The sequence below is a fragment of the Phaseolus vulgaris genome, chromosome 3 (genome assembly GCF_051622355.1).
Source record: "Phaseolus vulgaris cultivar YP4 chromosome 3, ASM5162235v1, whole genome shotgun sequence".
NCBI classification, from domain to species: Eukaryota; Viridiplantae; Streptophyta; class Magnoliopsida; order Fabales; family Fabaceae; genus Phaseolus; species Phaseolus vulgaris.
The window spans coordinates 42,928,569-42,946,414 of record NC_143500.1 but is presented as its reverse complement, the minus strand read 5'-3'; the positions used below and the strand labels follow the sequence as shown (position 1 = coordinate 42,946,414).

At 31.6% G+C, this 17,846-nt stretch overlaps 2 protein-coding genes across 2 annotated transcripts; one reads left to right on the top strand and one right to left on the bottom strand.

Moving 5' to 3' along the window:
• The first annotated feature begins 7,531 nt into the window (after window positions 1-7,531).
• Window positions 7,532-9,507, top strand: LOC137807780 (Galactose mutarotase-like superfamily protein). Its single transcript, XM_068608566.1, has 5 exons — window positions 7,532-7,730; window positions 7,830-7,879; window positions 8,370-8,493; window positions 8,589-8,687; window positions 8,790-9,507. Exons 1-5 carry the CDS (start codon window positions 7,559-7,561, stop codon window positions 9,407-9,409), a joined length of 1,065 nt encoding a protein of 354 aa, XP_068464667.1. The 5' UTR covers window positions 7,532-7,558; the 3' UTR covers window positions 9,410-9,507.
• LOC137807779 (putative serine/threonine-protein kinase PBL3) lies at window positions 9,377-16,916 on the bottom strand. The gene is made up of 6 exons (XM_068608565.2): window positions 16,590-16,916; window positions 15,377-15,720; window positions 15,161-15,296; window positions 14,806-14,942; window positions 14,419-14,542; window positions 9,377-10,359 (listed from the first exon to the last, which is right to left on the bottom strand). Exons 1-6 carry the CDS (start codon window positions 16,651-16,653, stop codon window positions 9,935-9,937), a joined length of 1,230 nt encoding a protein of 409 aa, XP_068464666.1. The 5' UTR covers window positions 16,654-16,916; the 3' UTR covers window positions 9,377-9,934.
• Window positions 16,917-17,846: the final 930 nt, after the last annotated feature.

Here is a 17,846-nt window from a genome sequence, read left to right as displayed (position 1 = left end):
AAACAATCTTAACACGGTATTTTCTTTCCTGAAAATACTATGTCTTGATTAAAATTCATATTTTGAACCTCATAATATCCACCATCAAACAATCAAATCATACCAATGTTTAGAATTTCCAAAATACACAACAATTAATTGACTAATCATATAAATGTCTAATTAAAGAGATTTTCAATTAACTATACATGAAATAAAAGTTTACATACTTTATAAGAAAAACTATATAGAAATAAATAAATAAATCTTTTAAAAGCAAATAAAAATTAGTTTAATATTTTTATTATTTATTATTATTATTATTTTAGACATTAGCTTGAGCTAGAATTCGCTAGTTTAAGCTAAAATCCACCAAGAGAGCACCCAGAATTTTAGCTTGAGCTAAAATTCGCTAGCTTGGGCTAAAATCCTCCAGAGAGCACCCAAAAGTTTAGCTTGAGCTAGAATTCGCTAGCTTGGGCTAAAATCCTCCAGAGAACACCCAAAATTTTAGCTTGAGCTAAAATTCGCTAGCTTGAGCTAGAATCCTCCAGAGAGCATCCAAAATTTTAGCTTGAGCTATAATTCGCTAGCTTGAGCGAAATATGCAGAAAAATTCTGCATAACTTAGTATACCTATTAGATTATAAATCAATATCTCATTCAATTCATAAATTATAAATCTACACGTTGCATTGACAGTTCCTGTTCAACATGATACAATCACTCTCATTGAATCATTGAGCTATTATGTCCATTTATATATATATATATATATATATATATATATATAATTTCTAATTCCAAAACCATTTAAATCAAACAACCAATTCTCAATCACAACACTTTCAATTTCAATCAAACTACAATCTACTCAAAACAAGAAATCTTGCAACAAAATTTGGAATTGGTGACCATGTCACACTCACATTCAAATCTTCTAACCTAGGATTCTATTGAAGATTTTAAACTAGCTTCCCTTACCTGGACTTTAGCAGATGCTCACTAAGAGCTCCAAACCCACCAAAAGCTTAAGGATACCCTAACCTGCACCACAGAGTCCTGATCACAAATCTAACTACATCACTAAGACCCTGAGCTAATAAAGACTAATTCTGAAGAAAAAAACCTCACATGCAAACTTAAATTAAAAGGCAACCCAACCAGATCAAAACTAACTCAAAGGAAAAAGAGCCAAGAATGAACTTACTCTATCTAAGATTTTGATCGGTCAAACTTGTAGAGTTCACTGTCAGGAGTCCAATGGCAGACTCTGATCATCAAACTGATGAAAGAGGAGGTCAGAATCTAAGAGAGAAGGGAGAGGAAAGGAAAAAGGGAACAAAAATGAACATACTTTATGAAAGATTCTGATCGGTCAATCTTGTATTTCCTGTTGCCAGGAGTCCAATGGTGGACTCCGATCGTCAAACAGATGAGCGAGGAGGTCAGAATTTTAGAGAGAAGGCAGAGGAAAGGAAAAAGGAGGTTTTAGAGAGATGATGGTTCTTTTTAAAATGAAACCTGAATAACTAAATTTCTATTTATATAGCCTTTTCACTTTAATAATAAAATATTTAGGTGTCATTTTAATTGTTCCATTTCTACTCTAAGACTATTTTTCTCGGTCCTTACATTCTCCCCAACAAGAAAAATTTTCGTCCTCGAAAATTGACTTGCTATAAAAGGACATGGATAGGTTTCTCTCATGGTTTCTTCTATTTCTTAAGATGAATCAGCAAACCTATCAACCCACACTACCTTCACCATACTGATGGTCTTCAATCTAAACTAATTTTTACTTTAAAAGACGTGTAATCCTTGATTTGCACATTATGCATTTCCAATGCATGACTAGATTCTTGGATATACTTTGCTTAGTTGAGACACATGAAAGACATTATGCAGATTTAGGATTTGATAGGGTTCAACAAACTTCAGGAATAACTTCTTCTTGATAGCTCTTCCTTACACTCTTGGTAAGTGATACTAAAAAAAACACATGGTCTCCAACCATAAACTCCAAAGGTTTCTTCCTCTGATTTGCATATGATTTTTGCCTATTATGAGAAATTTTCATTTTGTTTTGTATCTGTTCCACCTTCTCAGTGATATGTTGAATTAACTTTAGCCCAACCAATACTATCTCACCATTCTGATACCAACATAAAAGAGTTTTGCACTTCCTCCCATACAAACTCCATCAAAGGCAACAACTCATTCCAACTTCTCAGATGATCCAACACATATGTCCTCACAAATCTTTTAAGGACTAGATCGTTCTCTCAAACTACTCATTTGTTTGAGGATGATATGCAGAGCTCATTCTCAATCTAGACCCAAAGAATCTTGTAGAATTTTCCAAAAGTATGAAGTAAATCTGACATCTCTATCAGAAACAATATTCAAAGGCGCTCCATGAAATTTCATAATCCCCCTGATGTACAACTGTGCCAACTTGGCTATATTATTCTCAAATTAACTGGAAGAAAAATGAGCGCTCTTTGTTAGTCGATCATCTATCACCCGGACTGCATCAAGGTCTCTTACTATTCTCAGCATATAGGTAATAAAATCCATAACAATGCTATCCCATTTTTACTCGAGAATATCCAACTACTGCAACAACCACTAGGTCTCTAATGTTATACCTTTGCCTTCTGAGATGTCAAACTTGTCACAACATACTAAGCTATTTCTTTTCTCATGTCTGATCACCAAAAGGATTCCTTCAAATTTTGGTACATCTTATTCATATTGGGACGTAAACTTATATAACCCTCATAACCCTATTCTAGAATCATTCTCTTTAGTTCTTCATTGGTAGATATGCAATCTTTGCCTTTGAATCTCAATATCTCATCTTCTCCCATCACAAAGTCCTTAGTTTGATATATACTACAACTAATATGATTAACATGGAATTGTGCTAACACTTGTGCTGACTTTCTTCAAAGAGTATATGCAACTACATTAGTCTTCCTTGGATAGTACATAAGCTGGAAATCATAATCTTTCATAAACTCCACCCATTTTCTCTACCTCATGTTCAACTCTTTCTGATCCAACAAGTATTCACTGAACATCTGAAATTGAGCTTCATATAAATAATGTCTTCAAATCTTCAAAGCAAACACCACCACTGGCAACTCTAAGTCATAAGTAGAATAATTTCTCTCATGAACTTTGAGTTTCATTGAAACATATGCAACTCCTATCTTCTCTTGTATTAAGACACAATTCAATCTCTGATGTGAAGCATCATACTAAACCTCAAAAGGTTTTTTTTTCCTGTATCAGGAATCACCAACACTAGAACACTTGTCAACCTTTTCTTCAGCTTTATGAAACTCTGCTCACATCGCTGGATCCACTGAGACCCCTGAGCTGATAATACATACTCATAAAGTTCATATCGAAACCTAAAGGTTGTCTTCTGCACATCTTCAGCCTTTACCAAAATCTTGTGCTATCCAAATCTCATACCAAACTTTGAGAACTGTGGCTCCATGTAACTGATCCATCACATCATCAATTCTGGGTAGAGGATACTTGTCCTTGATGATCAACTTATTCAATTGCTTGTAGTTCACACACAACTGAGACCCTCCATCTTTCTTTTTAACTAACAATAGTGGAAACCCCATGAAAATATATTGAGCCAGATTAACCACTTCTCTAACAACTCTTCTACTTGTTTCTTCAATTTAGTCAACTCAGTTGGAGTCATTCTATAAGGTCCGATTGACATTGGCCCAACTCCAGGTACCAAATCAATGTAACATTCTACTTCTCTCTTTAGAGTTAATCCAGGTATTTCTTTTTGGAAATACTTCCACGAATTCCTTCACCACATGTATACTACTCATCTCATCTTCATTCTTAACTCCCATCTGAGCAAAAATTATAAAACAACTTGATCTTTTCTTCAGTTCAGACCACACTTGTTGAGTAGACATAGATTCTAACTCATTGGAATTTGGAAATACTATCTTTCATTGAGCACAACCTTTGAAAATATGATTATCCATTCCTGGAATAATATCCAATTCATCTCCTACATACTTGGCATAAGCTAGTGTGTCGATTCCAAATCACACATTGCTTTCAAATCCATATCAACTAAACAACATCCATTCTGCATGAATTTTTTTTTCCAAGTAATTTCTCTGTCTGCTCCTTTTCAACAATTTTCTTTGTCTAACTATAATCTAAACACAATTAAGATATCTCACCTTTCTTCTTTCTCAATATCATTGATACTTCTCAAAATGATATAATCAACTTGTAAACTTCTTTCTCCATAATCAAATTTTCTTTTAAGCTTTGTTGTTCAGCTAGAGCTATCTTATGTTGTGTTATCAACACTAACATCTTCCAAGCTTCAAATCAAATAAAATTCATACTTCATCTTGGAACTTAACTCGGGTACTTCCCATGGAAACGCGTGCTTAAATCTTTAAACCTTCAACATACTGCTTATTTACTCTTCATAACTTATACTTATATGTATCTAAAACTAAACCTTGACACAACTAAATCTAACTTGCACTTGCTCTACACTTATAGGGTAACTATCCATTTTTACTTTCTAGGGATTTTTGGAACTATTGTTTTCTATTTCTATTCCTATTCCTATAAAATGTAATTCATAAAGAATCAATTTATTTAGAAGACAACATTTAGATCTTACAAAGGCAAGCAATCTCAAAATCATCTAGAATTTGAGTTTATCAACAAATTCATAATACTTATAATATAAAGTATTATACCAAAATAATTATTGATGTAAAACTGTTAATCTAAAAGACAACTTTCAATCAAATACAAAAACACTTAATAAAATAAAATGAATCACACAAAAATTTAATATATGCTAAACATCAAACTTTTAGAATTAAGATAGAGAATCATCTTGATTCAGTTATGAGTGTGCACCCTCACTACTTTATCAAGATCCTTTCATTCTTAATACTAAAATTTTCATTTAGAACACACATTTACTAGAGCACAAACAAGATTTCAAAAACCTTTTTAAAAAAATATTTGAAAACCTTTCACTATAGCTTTAATTAAGACTCCAATAATTATTTATAAGCAGAAGAAACACAATGAACTCACTACCCTCAGGTCATCCTGCTCTGATACCAAATGTAACATCCCTATATTTTTCCATATCTATAACCATAATCTGTATGAAATATTAAAATAAATATATAAACATAATACAAATATATCTAAAATTTCATTATTATAATGTTTCAAATTATCTCTCTCTTCATAAGACTTGACACATTTACATAAAATTTAAAACAAAAATTTCAAAAAAAAAAAAAACATTTTTCCTCATCCATCTTCTCACCGAGAAACTTTATCACCTGTAACATCATCTGCTCCCGTGTAAAATACACGATCATCACAGATCAAAGAAAAACAACCACAAAACAAAACAAAGGGTAAGCTAGGTATTTTTAAAACTTATAACACAAATACGACTTTAAACATCCACATAAATTCATCCTTTCTCATGCATTTCACATCCAGAATTTTAGCTTGAGCTAGAATTCGCTAGCTTGAGCGAAATATGCAGAAAAATTCTGCATAACTTAATATGCCTATTAGATTATAAATCAATATCTCATTCAATTCATAAATTATAAATCTACACGTTGCATTGACAGTTCCTGTTCAACATGATACAATCACTCTCATTGAATCATTGAGCTATTATGTCCATTTATACATATATATATATATATATATAATTTCTAATTCCAAAACCATTTAAATCAAACAACCAATTCTCAATCACAACACTTTCAATTTCAATCAAACTACAATCTACTCAAAACAAGAAATCTTGCAACAAAATTTGGAATTGGTGACCATGTCACACTCACATTCAAATCTTCTAATCTAGGATTCTATTGAAGATTTTAAACTAGCTTCCCTTACCTGGACTTTAGCATATGCTCACTAAGAGCTCCAAACCCACCAAAAGCTTAAGGATACCCTAACCTGCACCACAGAGTCCTGATCACAAATCTAACTACATCACTAAGATCCTGAGCTAATAGAGACTAATTCTGAAGAAAAAAACCTCACATGCAAACCTAAATTAAAAGGCAACCCAATCAGATCAAAACTAACTCAAAGGAAAAAGAGCCAAGAATGAACTTACTCTATCTAAGATTTTGATCGGTCAAACTTGTAGAGTTCACTGTCAGGAGTCCAATGGCAGACTCTGATCATCAAACTGATGAAAGAGGAGGTCAGAATCTAAGAGAGAAGGGAGAGGAAAGGAAAAAGGGAACAAAAATGAACATACTCTATGAAAGATTCTGATCGGTCAATCTTGTAGATCTCGTTGCCAAGAGTCCAATGGTGGACTCCGATCGTCAAACAGATGAGCGAGGAGGTCGGGATTTTAGAGAGAAGGCAGAGGAAAGGAAAAAGGAGTCTTTAGAGAGATGACAGTTCTTTTTACAATGAAATCTGAATAACTAAATTTCTACTCTAAGACTATTTTTCTCTGTCCTTACCATTACAATAACACATTTGATAAATATTGATAATTTTTTTAAACTCATAATATTTTTAGGGTACGTTACCAATAAATCAATATCCATACAAAATTACGATAACATATTTGATTATAAAAAGATAATTAAGAAAAATATCTCATTAGTTTTTAAAAATTATATTATCAAATACTATTTTGGAACAAATTTGTTGTTTTGTTAGAGCATGAAGTTACTTTTAGTATTTAAATAGTTTATTTTTATTTTTTTTAAAATATAATTAAAGACATCATAAAAATATAAATATGTATATTAAAGGAAGAATCTCTTTATATATTTTATAAATATTATTTATAAAAAATATTTATATAGTAAATATTATTTAAAAATTTACCAATTTATAAAATATTTTATTTTATTTTAGAAAAATCAATTTCATATTTATTATGAAATATATATGATATATATGTATATATAAGTATTCAATAAAAATTCAATTTTAAAAAACATATATATATATATATATATAATTATAAAAGGAATAATTTAAACTAATCCATACAAGGCCCATTATTTAAAATATAGTATTAATGTATTTAACTTTTTAAATTCTAACCTTGTAAAGATAAAAGGAAAAATTTTAAATATTTATTTTTTATCATTAACAAATATGTTAATAGTAATCATATTTGGAAAAAAAAAATCTGTTTCCCTCGAATTTATATTAAAGGCAATTTTAAAATATAAAATTAATAATTAAATTAATTTATTCCTATTAATTGACACTTTTTAAAAATTAAGTGAAAGGAGATCTGGTAAGATTATGATATGAGTCAGTATAAAATTCTGAGAAACTGAACCATTAAAAACTCATTGTTAACAGAATTTATATCTGAATCGAAATTTAAAGCTAAATAATTAATAATTAATATTCTTAAAGTAAACTTTATACTTATCTTGTTTTTTAATTGAAATTTTTAATTTGTTTGACTCCCTCTATATAAATACTGAGTGAAGGGGTCATAATTTACAGAACAATAGTAGAGATTCACTGAAACATGACTAAGATAGTGTTGTTGTTATGTTTTCTGTTGGGGCTTCTGCTCCTTGCTCAGGCACGTGACCATCATAGGAAAATTGAGTTTTATGAACTGGAGAGAGGAGATTTCAAGCTGAATTTGACAAATTATGGTGCTACAATAATCTCTCTTACAACCCCTGATAAACACGGTTTGTTTTCTCTTCTCCCCAACATTCTTAATTATTGATTATTGCTTTCATTCTCTGTTACACAATCACATGTCACATTTTTTCTGATTTTATTCACAGGGAAACCAGCTGATATTGTTCTTGGATATGATTCCATTGATTCTTACGAGGTACTATTCATTAATTCTGCTCCAATTAGCTAATTGAAAAAGAAAAAAAATATATAAAAAAAAGAGAGTCTGGTTCTCAGTTAAGAGGTACCCTCGTTAAACATGAATAAAGATGCAAGCTTTCTTTGTGATTTTGTCCCTTATCCTTGCCCTCTGTGGTTCAATCTTTTAGTTTATTCATTGTTTTGTTCTCTATATAGTGTCTGATCAATACAATAGTTTTAAACTGTTTTAAGATCTGATTAAAAAAAAGTTGTGGCAGTCGTATCTACATTTTGTGTTAAACTTGATTGGTATTTTTTGTTGTTGTTGAGAAGTTTATCTCCAAATGAAATAACCCTACCAACTATTGTACACCAGCATTATACTCTACAAAGTATACTCAAAATCTAAAATAATGTGGTTATTTGTTTACTATAGGACTATCATCAGAAAATATTATTTATTACAGTGAGATTTCTCAAACTTACGGTGTTGAAATTTGTTGTAGAATGACAAAAGTTACTTCGGTGCCCTTATTGGACGAGTGGCAAATAGGATTGCAGGAGCTAAATTCACTTTGGATGGCAAAACCTACCAGTTACCCGCAAATGATCACGGGAACACACTTCATGGTATATATAAATATCAATACTTGAAAATTCAACTTTCTGATATTTTTTACTAAATTGCTAATAACTATTGAACCACTTGCTCTTATGAATATCAGGTGGCTCAAGAGGTTTCAGTGACGTTGTATGGTCGGTGGAATCTCACAAGAAACACAGTCATATAACATTTACCTACAACAGTTATGAAAATGAACAAGGTATAGTATGTAATTCGGGTGTATAGTAGAATATTTTTGAAACTTACAAATTCTTAAAAAAATTATAACACATTGTAACATATTTTGGCTTAAATTTGGTAGGCTTTCCTGGAAAACTAAAGGTCAAAGTAACTTACATGCTGATTGGAGCACACGAACTGGCTGTGAAAATGATTGCCAAGCCAGTGGACAAAGCCACACCAGTGAATCTTGCGCAGCATACTTACTGGAACCTTGGGGGCCACAACAGTGGTGACATTCTTTCTCACATTGTTCAGATCTTTGGTTCACACATCACAGCAGTGGACAAGCTTCTCATTCCCACTGGCGAAATCATATCCGTAAAGGGCACACCATATGATTTCCTTGAACCAAAAAAAGTTGCAACCTACATTCACGAGCTTCCAGATCTATATGATATGAACTATGTCCTGGACAAAAGTTTCCAAAATCACTTAAGCAAGGTTGCGGTAGTTAGAGACCCTGTCTCTGGGAGGAAAATGGAGCTGTGGTCAAACCAACTTGGTGTGCAGTTCTATACTAGTGGCCAGTTGAATGCTACCAAAGGCAAGGATGGGGCTATATACCACAAGTTTGCTGCCATTGCCTTGGAGACACAGGGTTTCCCAGATTCAGTGAATCACCCTTACTTTCCAACACAGATTGTGAAGCCTGGGGAGACTTACGAGCACATCATGGTTTACAGATTCACAGCTCACTAAATGGATTTCAGAATTTACAAATAGTTGTACCAATTAAGCTGCAATGCAATGCATTTACTTTACCTTATGCAAATAATAAATTTATATGGTTTCACTTATTTTCTTTCGAGTTTGCTTCCTGTTATACATTTATGTTAATTTGATTACATTTCAAGAAATGTTGCCTACGGTTCAAGTTTCAATCTTTTTGCTTCATTTTTATGTTACGGTGATGGTCTTTGAAAGCTGAATGTGATACGGAAGAATATTTTTCCTGTGTCATTTTATGCGGAAATATGAGAAATATTTTAGAAAATAAACCAAGAAACATTTACATGCAACTAAACTGAAATCTCGTTGCGAGAATGTTGTCATATATGATGGAAGGAGCCAAGTGATTCCCCTGATTGGGAATAAGGGTTTTGTACCTATAGGTAAAGTAGCAGTTCACTAACCCCTCTCATGGGGGCTATCACCTAACACGACCCATGAAACGAGAATCTAGCTTGAAGAGAAATACACCAAGTTATTTCTCACTTGGGAATTTCAGAAGTCTGTATTTTGTTGAGGATGATTATTTCTCATAGGGAAATTCACTGCAGGACTTAGAGCCTCTCTGACAGGACTCTGTATGGGTTTGTCTTCTCTACATGGGCTTGGTGAGTGTCTAATGGCTGGAAGGTGTTCCAAGGCAGATAAAATCTCTGACATTTGTGGTCTAGTCTTGGCATCACAAATACATTGTAAAGCAATTATTGCAACTGTATAAGCTGCCCTCTGCGGGTATTGCCCTTCTAACTTGGTATCCATAATCCGGAACAACTTCCTCCTATCACCCAAATAGGGTCTTGCCCATTCTACCAGATTATGTTCCACTCCAGATTTTGTGTTATCAATAGCATGGCGCCCTGATAGTAGTTCCAATAGCACAACCCCAAAGCTATAGACATCACACCTTGCTGTCAACCGACCTGATCAAAGAAAAAACACATCGTTGCTAAGATATCTCAATGAGAAACACTAAACCATTCCAACCAATGCGTAAAATAGTATATCAATATCTCAGGAAAGGATTAGAACTCACTTAATAGTGGTATATGAAGAAAGGGAACAATTACTTCATAAAGGGGTAGTTAGCAGATACATAGAGTAATGCAAACTAGAGTAATACAGAGATACATAGAACTCTTTTGAAAGTTATCAGGATGCTTGGAGTATACATTAAGAAACCTAAAAATGATGGTGCATGGTGAATAATTGTAAATGTTAGGTTTTCAATTAACAATGACAAGAAAGATACAAAGAACGAAAGAAAACAACTCTATTATAATACAATGTATATAGTATAGTTCTTTATTATATATAGACAACTGTATTATAATACAATTATATAGCATAGATACTTAAGATAAAATATCATCCTATAGAAGTAGTAAACACTAGACAATTTAATTAAACTTTATACTATTAAACATTCTCTAATTGACAATCTTTTATATTTTTTATTAGACTGTCATGATATAGAGTTCATGTATCACAATTCCTTACCTAGATCTCAAATCATGGAAGAATTCATTTTTAACTTCAAACGAAAAAATTAATTCGTTTTAAGCAATGTTTAAATCTTGATTTTGGTAAAAATTTTGTAAACATATTTGTAGAATTTTTCTCCGAAACTACCTTTACAATCTTACTTCCACAGACTCAACAACATCTAGTACAGTCTAACATCAATGTTTTTTGTTCTCTCATGATATATGCGATGATCAACTAGATGTATGACACTTCAACTATCACAACGAATAGTCACATAATCCTGCACAATACCTAGTCCTCCTATCATCCCCTTCAACCACAGAGTTTCCTTCACCCTGAGTGCAATATACCCAATTTGAATAGCTTTCCAACAAGTTGTAGTTCCAAACAATGTGAAAACATATTAAAAAATCAACTTTTTGGTGTCGAACATTCTCTACATAGTCTGCATTACAAACCGTCTATAGATTTTCCATTATAGGTAGATCGTCTATACATCAATCCATATGATATTGTTCCATTCAAATATCACAACACCCACCTCAAAGTCTCTTAATTAACACGTCCTAGATCAGCCATGAACTTGCTAACCACACAAACAACATGTGCCAGATTCGATGTGTCCCACATTATCCTATATATGATGGTCCTTACTTCATTAGAACATGGAATAGTCTTCATTTTCCTCATTTCTTTCTCAAAGCTAGGAGCTTGAGTAATCAGGAGCTTGTGATGACCCAAAAATGTACCTACAAGTTTAGATTCATACAACCTAAACCTCCTAACAACATTCTTCAAATATCCCTGCTAACATAGACCAACACCCCAACCATTTGATCCCTTTATATATCCATCCCAAGTATTCACTTAGTGCAACTAAGATTTTTCTTGTCAAACTCTAAGCTTAATTTTTATTTGAGCTCTTTTATCTCATCTTCAAGAACAGGACACTCATTTCTTTTTTCAATATGTAAATGCAACTATCATAATTTATTCTATGGAACTATGTCTATTTTAGGAAATCATTAAATCTCTTGTACTTGTTCGAAGTTATACAATGATTTTCACAAGAGACACACCTTTCATTGATCTTCAACAAACCCCTCAGGTTGTTGCATATAGAAGGTCTCCTCCAAGTTTCCATGCAAAAAAGTTGTTTCAATGTCCAATTGTTCCAACACTAAATTGTATTGGTTATTAATTAACATCAAAATCCTTATCAAATAATGTTTTACAATAGGAGAGAAGATTTCATTTTAGTATATCCCCTCCAATTATGTAACATCTTTTGTCACCAATCTGACCTTGTTTCTTTCTCCAAATTTGATATTCCTTCCTTTTCTTCAATACTCACTTGCATTCAACCACCTGATTTTTTGACAGATCCACAAGTGTCTTTGTGTAGTTTCTCTTCAAATATTCAATCTCTTCTTCAATGAAACACTACCTACACCTCCTATTGCCTCTCTAAAGCTTTTAGGCTTTGAAAATTCCATCTCTTCGGTTGTAGTAATAACTTAGTAAATGAGATCAACACATTCAAAACTTTTATAGGTTTGATCACCTTCCTCTCCAAATTACACCTAAGTTGATAACTAGACTCCAAATCTAAACATCTTAGTCTTCCTAAATGAGAAAGTAGAACGTTGATTATGGTTCATAAATTATCCATGGAGAATATCACTATTTAAATACTTTTTATCATCACCAATCACATTAATTCAATTGTTGGAAATTTCTCATACATTATAGATACTTTAAGAAAAAATGGTTTTAGCAGGAGTTTATTTTTACATTATACAAGGTTTAAACTTCTATTAAGTCATTTACCCAGGGTTGCAGTTTCCCCCACTAAACCATCTATGGGGAATGTGTTCCCCAAGATTTTTTTTAAACCTTAGAAAAAGTCTTTCAAAACCCCTTAAATACCATGGGTTTAAGAACCTTTGTAAAATACCATGGGTTTCAAAACCTGTGTAAAATACCATGGGTTTAAGAACCTCCGTAAAATACCATGAGTTTTAATATTTTCGTAAAATGACTTGCCGTTTGAAATAACCTTCAACCTCATTTCCACCATCTCCAACAATCCTCCTGATTCTCTCTTCCACCATAGACACACTATTCTTCGGCACAGGCTCAATGGCTAACAACAACAGTCCTAGAATCACAATTCAACCACACTTATATCTAAGGAGAAGAAACACTAAATAAGACATTATCTTATTCTTACTCCAATATTGCTTCTTCCATCACCTTACCACCCCAACTTGGGTCACAAGCCACTATTACCTAACTCGACAACAATTGGTGTTTATCACTACTTTATATATCATAAATAATTGCATTATCTATGAGATGTTGGATTCAAAGCCATGTGTGTTCTTGGCTAAAGATTGCAAAAACATATTAAAAGAGAAATTAACTTTATTACTTGTCACTTTCACAATAAATTAATTATTAGATGCATTTTAAAATAAAGACCTTAATTTAAAATACTTCAAAATTATGAGAATTAAATATTAATAATTATAACTAAAACTAAAATTGTACATAAAATATACGTACATCAAAAAGCTAAAACAATAGTCAAGTTTTTTAAAGTATGAGCTCGTAACAAAAAAAACTTGGAATTATATAAACCAACTACCATCAATAAAAAAAAATGCAAATCCTGTTGAAATACTTATTATCCAAGATTAGTTGTTGAAATACTTATTATCCAATGTCATTTTGCTGAGTTTTTAAAGTAAATTTTTGAAATTTTAGAAAACTTATTTATAATGTAAAGTTACACTTTCAAAATTTTAGAGAATTTAGTTATAAAATATATTAAAACTATGTAGTTTTTAATTATTTATTTATAAATAGATTTAATTATATTTATTTATTGAAGTTTGAAAAATTTGGAATGTTTTATTGAGGTACAATAAATTTTTAGAATTTAACCAAGGTTAAAAAAACTTCTGTTATTTTATTGAGGTTTTAGAATAAATCTTTGAAAGTTAACGAAGGTTAAAAAAACATTCGTTATTTTGCTGAGATTTTAAAATAAACCTTTGAAATTTAACAAAAGTTAAAAAAACTTTTGTTATTTTGTTGAGATTTTAAAATAAATTTTTGAAATTTAACGAAAGTTAAAAAAAAACTTTATCATTTTGTTGATTTTTTAGAATAACTTTTGAAAATTTAAAAAACTTTTGTTAATTAAATTAATTTCTAATGGTATATTTAACTTTTTTTAATTAAATTAATTTCTAATGATATATTAAATTCTTTAAAACTTTTTTTTTTCTTGAAGTGTTCACAATTTCATTTTAAGTTGGTTGGTCTTTCATTACCATTCACCTTAGAGATTCATCCATCACTTAGATGAATTACAAGCTTGAGTTATATAAAAAATCCAACATAAAAAAATGTAAAAGCATTAAAAATGAGGAAGATGAACATCAGAGTGTTTATGAGCCAAAAACAGATTTAAGCAAAACACAAACCTGTAGCAATATATTCAGGAGCAGCATAGCCGTGAGTGCCCAGAACTTGAGTGGAAACATAAGAATGATCACCAGTGGGCCCTGCTTTGGCCAATCCAAAGTCTGAGAGTTTTGCATTAAATTCCTGAATTTGTACAACGTTTTAAAGTTAAAATAAATTACTACTATGATACTTTCAATCAGCATTTCAAATTGGACGAGTGTGTTAAATTTAGGGACACATTTTATTTAAAATTCCCAGAAAAAAGAAAGCAGGGAAAACAATAGAACAGATAGGAAATAAAGATAGCTAAAGGAAAGGTACCACCAACTGATACATTATTTGCAAGCATTTTCCCAAAATGTGCAATATATTAACATGGCAATGCAAGTGTTTAACCAACGTACCGAATCTAACAAAATATTAGAAGCCTTGAAATCACGGTAGATAATTTGTTGCTTAGAGTCATGTAGGAAGGAGAGACCACGAGCAGCACCCGTAGCAATCTTGATTCTTGTTGCCCAGGGAAGTGGTTGTGCGCCCTCTGCAATTAATTAACACTTCGTGGTTGATCAAAGTGCAACAGTGGCACAGTTCAAAGAAACCTTTGGAGATACCAAACATATATATTGGATTTCTTGATTTACAAAAATGTTAAATCATAGCACAATCAAGTTTGAAATGGTCTATTTTCTGAAACTTAAGCTACTAAAGGCATCCACATACTGCGAAATATGCTGATAGAAAAAAAAAAAAACATACTGCGAAATATATGATCTTCCAAGCTTCCGTTGGGCATGTACTTATACACTAGAAGTCGGTTATCTCCTTCCAGGCAGTATCCAATAAGTTCGACAAGATTCTGATGGTGAAGTTGGCCAAGATAATTGACTTCGGACTGCAAACAAAGAGAAGTATTATGGACTGATTCATATAAAAGAAAAGCAGAAGGACTAAAGGCCTATGGAAGTAACCTACCAGCCACTCCTTGTGCCCTTGAAAGCCTTCAGGCCTAAGCTTCTTCACTGCTACATCTGTTCCAGATCCAGAAATCGTACCCCCGAGGGATTTACTACCATTAATCCTCCCCTTATAAACATTTCCAAATCCTCCTTCTCCAATTAGATTCTGAGCCTGAAAATTTCTTGTCGCCTTCTTAAGATCATATAATGTGAAGGGCTTTAAATGTGGGGATGAAAGTATGTCCCCTTCAGATCTTGGAGTAGGGAGAATCTCAGGTTTACCTTCATCAATGTATCCATACCCGTTTGGATTTGAATGAACTAACAAATGGGTGCTTCTATTGTCAACTTCGGTAACATCTGAAAATTAATTTTCATCTTAGTGAAAGATAACAATTTTTTTGTAGCAGAAAAAACAGTATTTTCTTGGGAAAAAAAACATCTGCATAGAAAATTAGGATCAAAGAAAGAATTACGGTTTATTAGGAAAAAACTTTTTCATAAATATCTTTAGGAGAAAAAATAAATAAAATCACATTGTTTATAAACTAAAATTAATCTATGTGTAGGTTAATTTATGAAAGTTATTTTTTATTAGTTTCTTCAAATCACATGGATTATTTATGAAAAAGTTTTCTTCACATGTTCTCAAGAGTCTCCAAAGAAAGTTTTAAGCATCAAATGAACAAAAGGGGAGAAGGGATAAGTGTTCTTTCTTTCCCAATATCAGCATCACTAGTTAGCCCAGCCTAGACACTTTCCTTCCTAAAAAAACACACACACATATATATTAAATGTGCTTAATTTGCTTATAGTAAATAAGTTTACATAATTTGTTTAAACCTATTAGAAATCTTCGTTTAAGTAGTTATTGTAAAAGTTAATCTTCCTCGACATGACAATGCATGGGACACAATCTAATTATATGTATATTCTATTTCACGGGAAGCGTCATTTAAAAGAAATCTTTCATGCATGATCACGATGAACAACAACAAAGCAGAATTAGCAAATGCACAACCATTTTCTGTTTTTTTCAAAAATCCATCAAGACATTATACCAGAAACCAAAAGAAAACGTACCCCTACGCTCCCGAAACAGTGACAATTAATAGAAATTAATTATGAAAAATAGAAAAAATCTCTATTTCCACCTGCAACTACGGAAGCATGATGTAAGTTACGTACGAAATTGTGGAAAAACGACAAGTTGACAGAAAAAATGCTACCAGGATATGGGTGGGGATTCAAATTGGCATCAATCTTGACCCGAGTTCCACAGCAATTTCCCATCAGAGGAAATAATTAACCCTTTCTAAAAACCCAAGAAAGAATAAAAAAGACGAATCAATCCAGCTTTATTCTCGCCATGCAACGTGATATCTATGACAATCTCGAAATGCTTCGTGGTTCTCTTGTTTCTTGTTCTTCTCCCGTGTTTCCAGAGAAGAACATGAAAAACAAAGAACCAGATTATGTTCTTGAGTTTCTTGCTTTTACATATATAAACGTTTGGAAATACAGATAACTAAAGACACGCAACTTTATTGTTATGTTACTTTTACAGGTTGCCACCAGAACAAACATCCTCGACAATCGAACTACTTTATTCCGTAAATGCCCTCACTAGTTTTTTGTAACTCACGGCATCTTTAAGGCTTTTCGTGGTAATTTGAAGTCATTGCAAAGGTCAAATGGTGGGATGTGAAAAAAATAGAGGGGTAGTTATTTTGTCTGTTTAGCTAAAAAAATATTAATCAGTCTAACGCATAAAAAAAAGGAAGAAAAAACAAGTATTATAAATGCATCGTGATATATGGACAAATCCCATTGCGTCGGTATACAATTACGACAATCCCATTGCGTCGCGTCGGTATTAACATTTTAATATCTCACGTGTTTTTTAAATTTTTTTAAATTTTTTCTTGCAGTTTTTATTTTAGTATTTTTTTTTAATTTTTCTCTTTGATTTTTTTTTTCAATTGTAAAATTTATTCTTGAGTAATAGAAGGTTTATTTTTAATTTATGTTAAGTTTGTGTTTTATTTTGTTTTAATTTATTATTATTATTATTATTAGCTAGTTAGATATGGATAAAGAGGAATGGTTAAAGAAGCTCAAAATTTAGGGTTAAGAGATAATTGAGCATACCATACCATGGATCTCATATAGGCTTTATTTTATCCTATCCAGACTTTTTAGCTATCTATAATAGCTACTACTTGTTTTCTTTACTCCTATGAAAATGAAACAATATAAGTTATTTAGTAATGAAAGAATTATTTATATTTTTTATTTTTATCATTTGTATATAATTAATTTAATATTAAAAATTAAATAAAAGATGTTACTATTTTTATACTTATATTATCATTATAAATTTATAATTTATTTTAATAAATATAAATACACATGAAAAGACAAAAAAAAAATGAATGCAAATACTAATATATTTTATCGAAAAGTAAATTTACAAATATCATCCA

Bases quoted from the DNA above. Each gene is read 5' to 3' on its own strand.
- LOC137807780 (XM_068608566.1), top strand. From the start codon at position 7,559: ATGACTAAGATAGTGTTGTTGTTATGTTTTCTGTTGGGGCTTCTGCTC. The intron at 8,494-8,588 runs GTATATATAAAT...TATGAATATCAG, and splicing joins TCACGGGAACACACTTCATG to GTGGCTCAAGAGGTTTCAGT. The intron at 8,688-8,789 runs GTATAGTATGTA...TAAATTTGGTAG, and splicing joins CAGTTATGAAAATGAACAAG to GCTTTCCTGGAAAACTAAAG.
- LOC137807779 (XM_068608565.2), bottom strand. From the start codon at position 16,653: ATGGGAAATTGCTGTGGAACTCGGGTCAAGATTGATGCCAATTTGAAT. The intron at 14,943-15,160 runs GTATGTTTTTTT...AATTAATTGCAG, and splicing joins GGAAGATCATATATTTCGCA to AGGGCGCACAACCACTTCCC. The intron at 14,543-14,805 runs GTACGTTGGTTA...GTACAAATTCAG, and splicing joins CTAATATTTTGTTAGATTCG to GAATTTAATGCAAAACTCTC.